A 12996-nucleotide genomic window follows, 5' to 3' on the forward strand; every position below is an offset into this window, starting at 1 on the left:
TATGAAGCCAAGGCAATGTGTCATCGGTCTATGTGCAGAGCCCATCCTTGGTAGGTTAAGCATCTATGTATATGATTTGAAATAAAAGTTTGAGGGAAAACAATATGGAACAAAATATTGTAGTTGTGTGAAAAAACATGGCATCCATTAATTGACAAATAGTTTGTATAGTGAACTCAAGCTTCCCTCATTTCGTTGCAAGAACGTTATTCCCACCTCTCACTTGCTGTAAAACCAAATAATAAAGATAAGATAAAACCCCATTTTGATCATGTTCAAGCGTCAGTCGCTTGGAAACAAGTCTGTGCAGAGCTCTCCATAGAACCTAGTCACAAGCTCAATGAAGATAGGATCGTTAAGATTATTCCAATAATAGTTAACCTCTTCCATGTCCATCAAGTAATCAAACTTCCCTTCCTCAACGATCACATGGATCATATAGTCCTCAAACCTTCTGCAAGCCTCTTTCACAGCATCTTCCTCTCTTTTTATCGTCCTCGCTGGATTGTTTCTTTGCGTCATAGCCAACGAAAACATCTTTCTTGAGAGCAGAAGGTTTTGATCATCGACCACACTAGCTGCATCAATGGCATTACATAATTAAATTAAAATCAAATAACCGAAATATAGTTACAAAGGATTTTTTTTATTGTTACATGAGGAGCTTCTAGGTGTGATCTGGCTCATCCTTTGCTCCTTATTAGTACTGAGGAAACAAAGACAAGACAACATAGTTGAAGAAGAAGATTGTGTGGTATTCACATTTCGAACTCGAGCCAGAAAGAAGGAGATGAACCGGTTGCATGATTTCGAAATCTTTGATTTCAGTTTAATGAAATTTGACTTCAATCTCATTTTCAACCGTTCCAACTCGATTTGTTTTTTTTTGGTTGTTGTAGTAGTTTTGTTGGGAGGGTGGTTCGTGTTTACGTGGGTTTCACGTCTTTGCATTAAAAGTCATGATGATGGTGGTGTGACTGGTGTCCCATGAACTTTAAACCCCTTGTTTAATCGTAATCTACTTTAATGTGATTTGACATTGTAACATAGTGACCTATATGTTTAAGAAAAGGTCGTTTGAGTAAACTATACAGTATTTGAATTAGTTAGTCGTATAATCGAGGAACGTACTAAGAGCATGATTAACCCTGATCTCTTATTTAAGGTTTCTAACTCATGGTTTAACATTTTTTTTACGTGTTTCGACTAAAAGACGTCTCTTATATCTCTTCTTTAAGAGACATTTCTTAGTTTTTCTTAGTTAAAAGCTAAGAACCGTCTCGTAGCCGCAGCTAAGAACCCCTGGTTAGGAGACCGGAGTTAATAGTCTAACTGAATTAATTAGCAACTAGATCTCGACCCGCACAACCGTGCGGGTTTCTCATTTCTATACTAAAATATTTTAGTTTATATAACAAAATTTACCAATAACTTAATGTAATTTAGTATTATATATTATGTAATTCTATAATAGCTATGTTTACGTGGCTTATATATTATTACTATAAATTTTGTATTTTTGTAACAAAAATTATTTTGGAAACTTTATTATGTAATAATGTTACTTTACATACTTTTTATTTAAAATTTATATGAAAGCAAATTAAATTGGATCTATATAGTAGAGAAGAAATTTTTTGAGATACTGTAAAGAATTTCTTTTAAAGAAATACTATAATACACTGTACTTCAAAATAAGTTTGTTGTAAACATCATATTTGAGAAATACACTAAGTTGGATAAAATATCTTTTTTTTTAATTTGAAATAAAAATGAATCTTTCTAACAAAATCTTTGTAATTTTTATTTTTGAAAATTAATCAGCTGAAATTTTTATTATCATTGAATATATAATTATAATACTATGTATAATTTTAAATTTTCATATATAAATCAAAACTAAAATAAACTTTAATTTCTAATTATAGTTTATGATAAATAATTTAAAAATAATTACTTTTTTATATACAATTTAAAATAATTCTGAAAATGTTTTTAAAAGATTTTGTTTAGAACTTTCTTTAAAAAAATCATTTGTATTCAATTATAAAGATGAATACTATAATATTATAATTACTTCATGTAAAATTTAATAAAATTTTAAGGAATGGTCCAAATTAAAACCAGTATATGGTTGAATCCATAGAAATGTATTTTAAAATATTATATATTTATCAGTACATTTTTGTTAACACAATATCTTAATAAATATTGATACATGTATAATGTATAACATAAATAATAATAATAATAACATGATTTTTTATTCGATTTTATTATTTGCATGGTGTAATTCTAACATGATTTTATTTGCATAATAAATATTAATTATTATTATTATTACTAATTAGATCATATGCAGGTATTAACTCTAGAATAATTAAATGTTATTATTATTAAGTATATTATAAATGGTTATATGCAACTATAATTATATATTGATGGAATAAATATATTTTCGAAATTATCCATATCTAATAACATTTTGATGAAATAAAAAGAGAATTAAATATCTTGTTAGGATATTGTTATGAAAATACAAAAAAAAAAAATGTAAGCAACTTTCTAGGAATGGTCCATTTAAAATATCACACATTAAAGAAGTCATGACTTCTCTTTTAATAGTATAGATTAATTAAGGACTTAGTTAGTAATGTCAATTAAAGAAATGGTTATCAAGAATATAATTGATTTATGATCTCAGCGGTTTCAAATGCAAAGACAACTTTAGAGTAATTTTCTTGATCATTGGTTTAGTAAAACCTGTACAACATCTATGAAAAGAAAACGCAAACAATATTAACTTTTTGAATGTTTATGGTACGAGTCGTTGACAAATTAAAAAGCTAAGTGAAAAGCATGAAAGAGCACACGTATCAGTTGATGAGACCATAAGTTTATATTTAGATATCGTATTGGTCGCCGAGTTTTATGCAAAACTGTCTTTTCTTCTTCACTACAGTATTTTTACACCATTATTATTACATTATGACATAGGATATAAAAAGATTGGACTTCAACCTGAAATATTGTTTAACCTCTTTTGTTGAATCGCTTTGTCACGTTCACCGAATCATGTTTTGGAATTTACGTACCAGAAATATTCTGTATATACTGTTACACCACTAATCGACATAGCTACTACTAGTGACAAAATTTGAAGACGACATTACAAAACGATGCTTTCATCAACTTTCCCACTAAAATAAATGATGGGGTTCACTAGATTCATTCATTGTGGAGCTCAATAGTCCATGGTTGTTGACGTTCATAAATGACGAATAAAAGCAACATTTTTCACGTATGAACGCAAATACTTAAAAGAAATTCATTGTACGTGGTATAATGTGGTTGAATGGTTCATATAATTAATTAAGAACAACAAATCTTTCTATTGTGATTTCAAACGGTATTTGTCATTGTTTTTTTTTTGGACAAAGGGGTATTTGCCATTGTTGATGCTACTGCGTACCCAGCTATTTCACAAGCTTGCGAGACTAATATTAGTCTTTAACTGCGACTGAAATTATTGGTAAAAATAAAACAAAAGATTGCATTTAACTGGTTGTTCAAAAAAAAAGATTGCATCTAAACTAATTTGGAACCCTAGGTGTGGGCACTTCCATTTTAAATTTAGGTTTTGGGTTTTTCTTTTGTTAGAACAGCATTAACATGAGAGCTCTTTTCATAGTCTCTCATAAAACAACAATAACATTAGTGTATATATTAAATAAATAAACTTTAAAATAAAAATATATAAATTGACCACTCATTGCATGGTACATTTAACAGGAGTCTCGCATCAATCTTGCAAAGTTTTTTTTTTTAACATAGCAACGATTCTCCTCTCTCACATCCTTTTCTTATTCTCTTCTCTTTTTTTTTTCCTTTTTTTAATACTGAGAATTTGGATGAAAAACTTCTCATTGAAAATGCTCTTGGAATACCCGAATTGGTTACATTTTGCAAGAGTCTCTCACGAAACAAATTAATATAAAAATTAACTAAAAACAAAAAAGAAAAAGAAGAAAAGTAGAGGTACATCCCTATATAAAAAAAACTAGGCCTGGGCATTCGGGATCCCAATCGGGTTTCGGTTTAGTCCAATCGGGTTTCAGGTTTTCGGGTTTATCAAAATCAACCCCATTCAGGTTATATGAAAATTTGGTCCGGGACCGGTTTGGGTTCTATCGGGTTTGGATCAGGTTTAGTAAATCTTCAAAGAACCGGTACAATCCGTTGTACTTTTGGGTTCGGGTCCCAATCGGTTCTTCGGTTTAAATGTACCTGATTTATATCTACTTTGTAACCAAAATATAAGTAAAATCGGTTCTTCGATTTTCAAATACTTGTACTTATTTTGTAACAAAAACATAAATAAAATTGGTTCAAAAATAAGAAAGGAACATCAAATGTGATCATTCAAAATCAAGCGAAAGGTAAACATAGTTATTGATCGAAAAAAACAAATAAATGAAAGAATCAAACGAAAACTAAGTTCTCATGAAATTAAAAACATTATTAAATAAAAACAAAACAAAAATCTATAAACTTCAACCGTCAACCGCCACCTTCAACCATCAATATTCATGTAATAGATAATTATTTTTAATGTTCAATATATTTTGGATACATATTAGAAATTGAGATCATGTTTTGTATAGGTTTTTTTTGAAAATTTTAAATGTTTCGGGTTCTACCGGGTATCCATTTAGGTTCGGGTTCGGTTCGGATAATACTCATAATCCGAAATACCATAAAACAAGATCCATTCGGTATTTGTATCGGATTCAGATCGGTTCGGATTCATTTTTATCATATCGGATTTGGTTCGGGTTTTCGGGTTCGGTTTATTTGCCCAGCCCTAAAAAAACGTTAAACTTATTAGGAAAGACTAATTCTACACGTGTCTGCACCAAAAAATTTATGACATCAATTTTATTTAATTTATCTATTTTACTTCAGAATACTAATATATATATTGAGAGACTCAGTTTAAGAATTTCATTTCTAATGATACTCTTATATTTTGGTTAAGCCGGTTTAGGTTCAATTAGATTCCTTTAAGTATTTGAGATATAATTAATGATACAATGTTTTTGGTATTTATGAATTTTAATTCGATTTTGGTTTAATTCTTTCAAGTTTTATAAGTTTGGATGATAAAACTGAGAAGTGTTAATATTCTGTAACTTTTTGTATTGTGTATACAGACAACACTTAGAGCATCTCTAATTCTATTTAGTTTCCAATGTAAATCTCATTCTACAGTAAAAATATATGCTAATTTTATTCAATTTCCAATTCCATAATGAAATAAAAATATTTATGCAAAAAAATATTTTTTGTTTGTCATTTTTTTTAAAATGAAATAGGATTGTAGTAAAATTCATTTCCATAATAAAAAAAACTGAGTAATATAATGGAGATTATGTTAGAGGGAGAAAACAAATATGATATGTAATGGTTTCCCGCTTTAAATCCGATAATTTACTTGAATTTGGTTTAGTTTAACTCTGTCAATTTGGGTTAGGGCGACCGTTTGGTGCAAACAACAGACATTCTACGAGGTGGACCCTACTTTTGTTCTTACATTGTCGTTTTTCAAATCCTCTCTTTATTTCTTTTTTTTTTTTTTTTTTTTCTCTTTATTTCTTTTTATCTGTCACATAGATACTCCTCAACTTCTAAAAAACTCTACAGATTCTCTCTCTCTTTTCTACGAGAAGATCACACACTTTTATAACAGTCATGAGGAACTATAAGTTCAAACTTTCAGCTATGATCCCAAGTAAATGGCTCCACAAGCTCAAGAACATGACCAAACCCAGAAAAAAACATCCTCTTCCTTCTTCTTGTTCCTTAAACACTACCAAGAAAACAAAAGCTTCCTCTGAGTCTAATAAGTCTCTTCCTCACTCTTCAAGAACTTACTTCTCCAGTAGATCACACACTTCCTTAGAATCTAAGATCCTTCATAATTCACCAAGAAACTCTCTTCACGTGATAGAGAGCAAAAGAAAGACTATTTACAAGCCTTCTCCTCCTCCCTCTTCTTCTGTATCTGCAGGCTTTAACAAGAAGAAGATCAACTTTCCTCCGAACCAAGATTCTTCTTCCTCTGCTTCTTCCAACGTCATCGACATGAATAGCAGAGATTTCAAGAAGAGAATGTTCAAAGAGATGAAGGTGTTTGACTCAGCAGAGAAAGCTTGTCCAGCAAGTAACCGAACCAAGACATCGCGTAAACCTCATCATCTTTCAGTTAAGGTCAACAATAAAGAGAAAGAAGAAGCGTGTAGGATCAAAAAGAATGTTTCTAACGGAAGAAGATCATCATCAAACTCTCCAAGGATAAAAATCAAAGTGAATTCTCCTAGGGTTCAAGTCCCAGCGCGTAGAAGCAAATCAAGATCGCAGAACAAACAAGTTCTTGAAAGTTTCGCAGTGATCAAGAGCTCTCTTGATCCGAAGAAAGATTTCAGAGAATCAATGGTGGAGATGATAGAAGAGAACAACATCAGAGCTTCACAAGACTTGAGGGAACTGCTAGCATGTTACCTTTCATTGAATCCAAAGGAGTATCATGATCTTATCCTAAAGGTTTTCGTTCAAGTATGGCTTGAAGTCATAAACTCTAAAGTTGCGTCAAAGTAAAAAACATGTTATTGTTTTAGCTATAATTATCTGTTAAAAAACAGTTGTTCTTATTAAAGAGTGTTATATAAAGAGTGTTTAAACTAACTTGTGTGGACATTATCTTTGCAAGACCAGTTTTGTGTTTTGTCTGTTTAACGTAATAAAGATAGATCGATCACTCGTTTTATTGTCGATGGATGTGATGTGATGTGTGAGCATAATGAACTTACACTTATTCATAATTGAGCATTTTAACAAAACCAGCAACATACCCCCAGTTCTCACGAGTCTATACCAAAACAGAAGATTTGCTTAAAACAACAGCTTTTTGCTTTTTTTTTCAAACGTTAAAAGCAATTTAAAGTATTTTTAGAAGTGAATTACAAATCAAAGACTTTTACAATTCTACTTAAATGCAGTAATGATTTTAAAAAAAAGTCTTCAAAGGAAAAAGCAATAACTAACTGTAGTAAGATTAAACTTTGGATTATATTAGGATTTGATCGAGTTTTAGCCATAGTTATGAAAAAAGCCAAGAGTGTAGTGACAAGAAGCACACGGAGACAAGTCAGAAAGCCATCGAGTACCGAGTAGCGATGGGTTCCTGTCCTAATGATAAATGAAGCAGGAAACACGAAAATAGAACCTGAAGAAGAGATAATCGCTAGAGAGAGAAAGAAACACTGACACAAGAAAGGATATGATTAAAGAGGAAAAGCAGAGAGAAAGTCTCAAAACCTAAAGGTATTGTTGCAAAGAAAAGAAGATGGGAGGAGGGAGGACCACTGTCTTGTTGCTGTTTCCCAATGCCCATCTCCTCCAACCTCTCAATACAGTTAGTACGGTATGGCCATCTTTTTTTTTTGGGTATTCATCAACCACAAACAATAACGTTTAATAGATATTTGCACTGGTGCCACTACTTGTTCCAAGTAAGAATAATCTTTGTTAGGTTTAACCAAGCCAATAAAAACCGAAATGAACTCCTAGATTGATCAAGGAACCTAGTTTACTTAAACAAGCAGAGTCACTAGATATTATCATCATCATATGTACAAATTCTCAAGGGTTTAAAGACAAGGCGACAAAATGTTACCCATCCATAGATGCCACAACATATCTTTGTTCAGCATTTTGTTAATCGTCAACGCAAAAGAGGTCTGATGTCTTTTCTCAGTTCCTATAAGCAAAAACAAAATAAAAATTAAATTAAATGAATTGTGTAATAATAATGAGACAGGCATGTAGGAGTTGGCATGGCGAAAGTAAACAAGGACGATCATCATCTATTTGAAAAACCAATACCCTAAGCTCATAGGCTCAACTAATTGATCAAAAAGTAAGATTACCATGACTTTTGATAATAATACAATCAACAACTAATGACATGAATGGTCAAACACATGGAGCCATAAAACCCATTCCTACACAATTCAAATTGCCCTTTTATAGCATGAGCAGCGTGACCACATGGTAAAGTACTGAAGTCGATAGTCTTTCATGAGAATCCAGAGAACATATTTTGTATTATACATTTGCTCACAGATCCACAAGTAGAGTGTCAATTCAAAAAGAATTGTGAAAATAAGCGCGACTATTAGTTTCTACGAACATGGCTCACTGTTTGTGAGAGTTCATGTCATTTTTCTCCACCTAAGCACTCACCTACTCAAAGGATGGCGCTCTAGACGCCTCATCTCAACTCGATGTTTATCTTTAATATCACCCTGTGAGATAATGTGTCTACCATTAGAAACGTGATAAAATCAACTCTAAGAGAGATGAATAAAGAGCAGAGAGATAAACGAAGCTGCGTACATTAGTTCTGCGCACTAGAATATCACACTCATCTTTGATCCGCTTCCAGTTTGCACCATACCTGAAAAATCACAAAAAGAGTATAGCAAATCAACATTAATTCATGACAGATGTTCAATCTAAAATCTAAGAAAACTTTTAGGTTTCAAGTACTTCTCATAGCCTTTCATAACGGCCAGCGTTTCTGCAGTACTCCAAGGAATCTTCGGCCTTCTACCACCAACAAGGTTTCTTTTCCAAGGAGACACCACAATCCTTTTACCTCTTGGTTCATTATCCGCTTCACCATTTTCTCCATCTGAATCATCATCAATTGAGTCTTCCCACTAATCAAACAAACAAACAAACAAACAAAATGTGAAAAAACAACTCGATTGAACAAAACAAGTCCCACATTAGTGAATACGAGTGACTTGAGTGTTCCATCATACTAGTTATTTAAACACAGGAAACCTAAGACGACATCATAGATCATCTGATTAAAGAATGAATAGTGCTATTAAACTTAGTGAATGTTCAATTATATTAGCTACTTAAACACAGGAAGACCTAAGACAATAGCATAGATCATCTGATGAAACAATAAAACATGAACAACTTCACCTCACAAGTCTGTGCTGTGGCTCTTCTCTCCATCAAGCTAGGCTTGTTTGCTGCAGGAGGACCAGCAACAACATTCTCTTGTTGTGTAGTCGAAGCAACCTTCCAATTTGAAGGTCCTCCTGCTTCTGCCAAGGCATTCATCAGGTCGATTTTAGAAGCTCTAAGCTCTTCAAGCGCCTTGGCAACAACTGCAGAGGAAATGGTCTTCATCCTCCGTGGCGGAGATGCAGCTTCTAACTCACCACAAGCTCCTTCCTCTTCAATATCTGAGAGTCTCCCTATAACAAAAAAATCAAAAAAAACTTTTAATCCAATTCTAAAAAACCTCAAAAGGTTCAAGAGAGTGTAGTGTAAGACCTTCGTCTTCCTCCATTGGCTCTGTCTCTCCTGTTTCTTTACTAGTCTCTTCAGATTCATCTCTCTCACCATAGGCACAATCAATGTTAGGGTGCAGCTCAGAAACAACTTTCCTCAAAGAAGCCAAAGCTTTCTCTCTCGTAGTCTCATCCATCAAGGCCTCACGAGCCTTATCGTCACCATGAGCCCTCCATAATCTTTTACAGCTGTTCAAGAGGTCACGAGTAACCAAGCAACTGACCTTATCGCATAACGGCATAACCCGACGGAGCCAAATCGATCTGATTGCTTCAGTGTAAGCCTCTTTTGCGTCTCTCTCGTTGGTGAGACACCTCGCTGTACATTCTACGGCGACTTGACAGTACGATTCCTTCACTGATTGGGGGACTTTAGAGCCTTCTTTGTGGAGAATCTCCACTAGATTCTCTAACCGTTCGAGATTCTTCTCCTCCACGAGTCCTTGCTCGATCTCCGTGAAAATTCCTTCGAGGATAGCTTCCTTCCACTGTGATAATGCCATCGTTGCCGACTCAAATCAAACTCTCCCGGAGGTGTGAAGGCGAAGACGACGGTTAAGTCCTTTTTATGTTATTTCCGTTCCTCAAAACAACGACGGATGCGATTTCTTTAGAGTGAAACGACGTACATGCCAAATCTCTACGGAGAGAACGGCACGAAAACAGAGGCGAAGACGAAGCGTCTTTTTTTTTTTTGGCTATTTCCGTTTCTCAGAAAAACGACGCGTGCGGTTTCTCTAGCATGAAACGGCGGACATGCCAAATCTCTACGGAGAGAACAGCAAGAAATCAGAGGCGAAGACGAAGCGCTCTTCTTTTTTTGCTATTTCCGTTCTTTAAAATAACAACGCGTGTCGTGTTTATAGCATGAACCGGCTTACATGCTAATTCTCTACAGAGAGAACGGCAAGATATCACGATTTTTAAAAGATATCTCTCTTTATTTTTAGCAAATTCATCCCTAACTCTTTAAAATATTTCAATTATGCCCACTATAAATTTTCCTCTACGTCCGCCCCTGGAGGCAGCGAGACCTAAAGAATATACTCTTCCAGGATTCCAGCAGCTGCTGCAGTAGCACTTCTTCACGAGTCGCTATCTTCTCAGAACGAGTGCAATGTCTGTAACGAAAGCCGTTACGAGCTTGGACAATGTAGTGGTGCCCAACGACCGGAGGCTATACAGAGTGATTGAGCTGGAGAACGGATTGTATGCTCTGCTCAGGGCCAGTTCAACATTCTTAGGGACCTTAAGGCAAAAAAAAAAATTTTACCCTCTAAATTTTATATACATATAATGTTTAAAATATTTAAAATTTAATATGTAATATTTTGTATATATTTGTAAGAAAATAAAAACTATATACATATCAAATAATTTTGGGCCCTTTTTATTTTGATTTATTATATTTATAAATTTTTTATATATAAAAATATAGATTTATAAAAAAATTGAACCCCTTAATTATTATTATATGGCAGACACGGATTTGGAACCGGGGCGGTCGCACCGCTTGTCCCCCCAACTGAGCCGGCCCTGGCTCCTCTGCTTATTCACGATCCATATATTTATCCCGAAGGCTCTGCGGCGGATGGGGAGAACACCGACGCTGATCAAATGGATGAAGATGACGGAGAAGAAGAGGAAGATAGTGACGGGAGCTATGAAGGTGACGACGAAGAAGGAGATGATATGGATGAAGATGAAATGAAAGAGAAAGGAGAGCAACAGACTAAAAAGGTTCTTTTCGATTTAAGATATATCACTCTTTTTTTATCAAATTTGATTTTTAAACTCATGTGTGTTGTGATGTGCGTTTCAGGCAGCTGCAAGCTTCTTGGATCCTCCGGAGGCGCAAGGCCTCGCTCACTTTCTTGGTATTTTCATCTTCTGTATCAGTTTTGAATTCACTTTCTTTGTTTTTAGTGTTGACTCACTCTCATGTTAATGTTTTGTGCAGAACACATGCTTTTTATGGGTAGCAACTCTTGTGTAAACGAATCTATGACAGCGACGAGAAGTTATCTGTACTAAATGATTTGTCTCTCACTGATCTCAACAGCTTTATCCCTGTAGTCCGCTCTCAGGTTGCATTCTGCCATCAACCATAGCTACTATGATTCCCCTTTCACTTAATACAAGACTACTTTCTCTAGCGATTGTTCTCTGGTTATGTTTGCAGATATTTATTGAAGCTCTATGTCATGGTAATTTGTCGGAAGACGAAGCAGTAAACATATCACGCATATTCAAAAACAGTTTGACAACTGAACCGCTCCCAGTCAAATCTAGACACAGAGAGCAGATAACGTGTTTCCCTCTGAGTGCCAAACTTGTAAGAGTTGTCAACGTGAAGAACAAATCTGAAACAAACTCAGTAGTCGAGGTAAAAAGACAAATCTCTGTTCTTGTGATGAGAGTCAGCAAAGTAGAAGCTGTAGTAGGTTTCTTGTATATATAGACATGGTTATGAGTTTGAACGTGATTCCTGTTTTGCAGCTTTACTATCAAATCGAACCCGAGGAAGCTCAGTCAACAAAAATGAAAGCTATGCTGGATCTATTTCACGAAATCATAGAAGAGCCATTGTTCAATCAGTTAAGGTTAGTCATCACATGTTTCTCTAGTTTGCTTATAGATCAATCCTCTTGTAGTCATATAATTAATGCGATCTTGGTTATAGGACAAAGGAGCAGCTTGGTTATGTTGAGTGCGGCCCTCGCTTAACTTATCGTGTCCACGGTTTCTGTTTCTGTGTTCAATCTTCAAAGTACGGTCCAGTTCATTTATTCGGGAGAATCGACAATTTCATAAAAGACATCGAAGGGCTTCTGGTACGTCTGTAATAAAAAAAAAATGAAGAGCTTTGTTTAAATCATTTCTCAACTCGGTCCTCAAATGTTGACATTACAGGAACAACTCGATGAAGAGTCCTTTGGAAATTATAGAAGCGGTGTGATTGCTAGATTGCTGGAAAAGGATCCCTCTCTCTTGTCTGAAACAAACGAGTTATGGAGTCAGATTGTCGACAAAAGGTAAAAGGATCACAATGACTTGTTGCTTGGTTCCATATCGACCACTGAGTGAAAAAACTCTTTTTCACAGGTACATGTTTGTTTACTCCCACAAAGAAGCAGAAGAGCTAAGAAGCATAGAGAAGAAAGATGTGATCAGCTGGTACACAACTTACTTCAGAGAATCATCACCCAAATGTCGTAGGCTTGCAGTTAGGGTATGGGGATGCGATACCAATATGAAAGAAACTCAAACAGATCCTAAGTCAGTGCAGCAAGTCATCGCAGACGCTGTGGCGTTCAAGTCAACCTCTCAGTTATACCCAAGCCTCTGCTAGTGAGCAACAATAGTTACTATTTATTTACACAATTGCTTCAATTTTTCCTTGATAAAAAAAGTATTTTTTGTTATTATTTGAGGATATTCATTTAAAATTATATTTTTGTCGGTTGGTTAAGGTAGAAAGCTTGTCAAACAGTAGATTATAATATCTCTGAGGCCCATTTAAATAACTAACGGTAAAAGGTAACGTTAATGTAAAACTACA

At 34.3% G+C, this 12996-nt stretch overlaps 4 protein-coding genes across 6 annotated transcripts; 2 read left to right on the forward strand and 2 right to left on the reverse strand.

The window, feature by feature from the left end:
- Positions 1–120: 120 nt before the first annotated feature.
- LOC125591360 (transcription repressor OFP17-like) lies at positions 121–1918 on the reverse strand. The gene is made up of 2 exons (XM_048765462.1): positions 657–1918; positions 121–578 (listed from the first exon to the last, which is right to left on the reverse strand). Exons 1-2 carry the CDS (start codon positions 949–951, stop codon positions 283–285), a joined length of 591 nt encoding a protein of 196 aa, XP_048621419.1. The 5' UTR covers positions 952–1918; the 3' UTR covers positions 121–282.
- A 3478-nt stretch (positions 1919–5396) lies between these two features.
- LOC125591359 (transcription repressor OFP4-like) lies at positions 5397–6831 on the forward strand. Its single transcript, XM_048765461.1, has one exon. The coding sequence runs from the start codon at positions 5752–5754 to the stop codon at positions 6655–6657; it is 906 nt and encodes a 301-aa protein (XP_048621418.1). The 5' UTR covers positions 5397–5751; the 3' UTR covers positions 6658–6831.
- Positions 6832–7606: 775 nt separating this feature from the next.
- LOC106419841 lies at positions 7607–10123 on the reverse strand. The gene is made up of 6 exons (XM_013860682.3): positions 9418–10123; positions 9061–9338; positions 8611–8783; positions 8458–8518; positions 8305–8366; positions 7607–7819 (listed from the first exon to the last, which is right to left on the reverse strand). Exons 1-6 carry the CDS (start codon positions 9935–9937, stop codon positions 7813–7815), a joined length of 1101 nt encoding a protein of 366 aa, XP_013716136.1. The 5' UTR covers positions 9938–10123; the 3' UTR covers positions 7607–7812.
- Positions 10124–10922: 799 nt separating this feature from the next.
- LOC125591361 (nardilysin-like) lies at positions 10923–12906 on the forward strand. Of its 3 annotated transcripts, XM_048765465.1 has the most exons (8): positions 10923–11174; positions 11257–11311; positions 11395–11521; positions 11617–11820; positions 11934–12037; positions 12118–12268; positions 12348–12469; positions 12540–12906. In XM_048765465.1, the coding sequence occupies exons 5-8, from the start codon at positions 11976–11978 to the stop codon at positions 12784–12786; spliced, it is 582 nt and encodes a 193-aa protein (XP_048621422.1). In that variant the 5' UTR covers positions 10923–11174; positions 11257–11311; positions 11395–11521; positions 11617–11820; positions 11934–11975; the 3' UTR covers positions 12787–12906. The 3 variants fall into 3 exon arrangements, with proteins under 3 accessions (XP_048621422.1, XP_048621420.1, XP_048621421.1); XM_048765463.1 differs by having other exon boundaries at positions 11395–11820; XM_048765464.1 differs by lacking the exons at positions 10923–11174; positions 11257–11311 and having other exon boundaries at positions 11327–11820.
- Positions 12907–12996: the final 90 nt, after the last annotated feature.

This window comes from Brassica napus, chromosome C8 (genome assembly GCF_020379485.1).
Source record: "Brassica napus cultivar Da-Ae chromosome C8, Da-Ae, whole genome shotgun sequence".
In the NCBI taxonomy this organism is placed as follows: Eukaryota; Viridiplantae; Streptophyta; class Magnoliopsida; order Brassicales; family Brassicaceae; genus Brassica; species Brassica napus.

Bases quoted from the DNA above. Each gene is read 5' to 3' on its own strand.
- LOC125591360 (XM_048765462.1), bottom strand. From the start codon at position 951: ATGCAAAGACGTGAAACCCACGTAAACACGAACCACCCTCCCAACAAA. The intron at 579-656 runs GTAACAATAAAA...CCATTGATGCAG, and splicing joins CACACCTAGAAGCTCCTCAT to CTAGTGTGGTCGATGATCAA.
- LOC125591359 (XM_048765461.1), top strand. From the start codon at position 5,752: ATGAGGAACTATAAGTTCAAACTTTCAGCTATGATCCCAAGTAAATGG.
- LOC106419841 (XM_013860682.3), bottom strand. From the start codon at position 9,937: ATGGCATTATCACAGTGGAAGGAAGCTATCCTCGAAGGAATTTTCACG. The intron at 9,339-9,417 runs GTCTTACACTAC...TTTTTGTTATAG, and splicing joins GCCAATGGAGGAAGACGAAG to GGAGACTCTCAGATATTGAA. The intron at 8,519-8,610 runs GTACTTGAAACC...GTGATTTTTCAG, and splicing joins GTTATGAAAGGCTATGAGAA to GTATGGTGCAAACTGGAAGC.
- LOC125591361 (XM_048765463.1), top strand. From the start codon at position 11,551: ATGATTCCCCTTTCACTTAATACAAGACTACTTTCTCTAGCGATTGTT. The intron at 12,038-12,117 runs GTTAGTCATCAC...TCTTGGTTATAG, and splicing joins CCATTGTTCAATCAGTTAAG to GACAAAGGAGCAGCTTGGTT. The intron at 12,269-12,347 runs GTACGTCTGTAA...TTGACATTACAG, and splicing joins AAGACATCGAAGGGCTTCTG to GAACAACTCGATGAAGAGTC.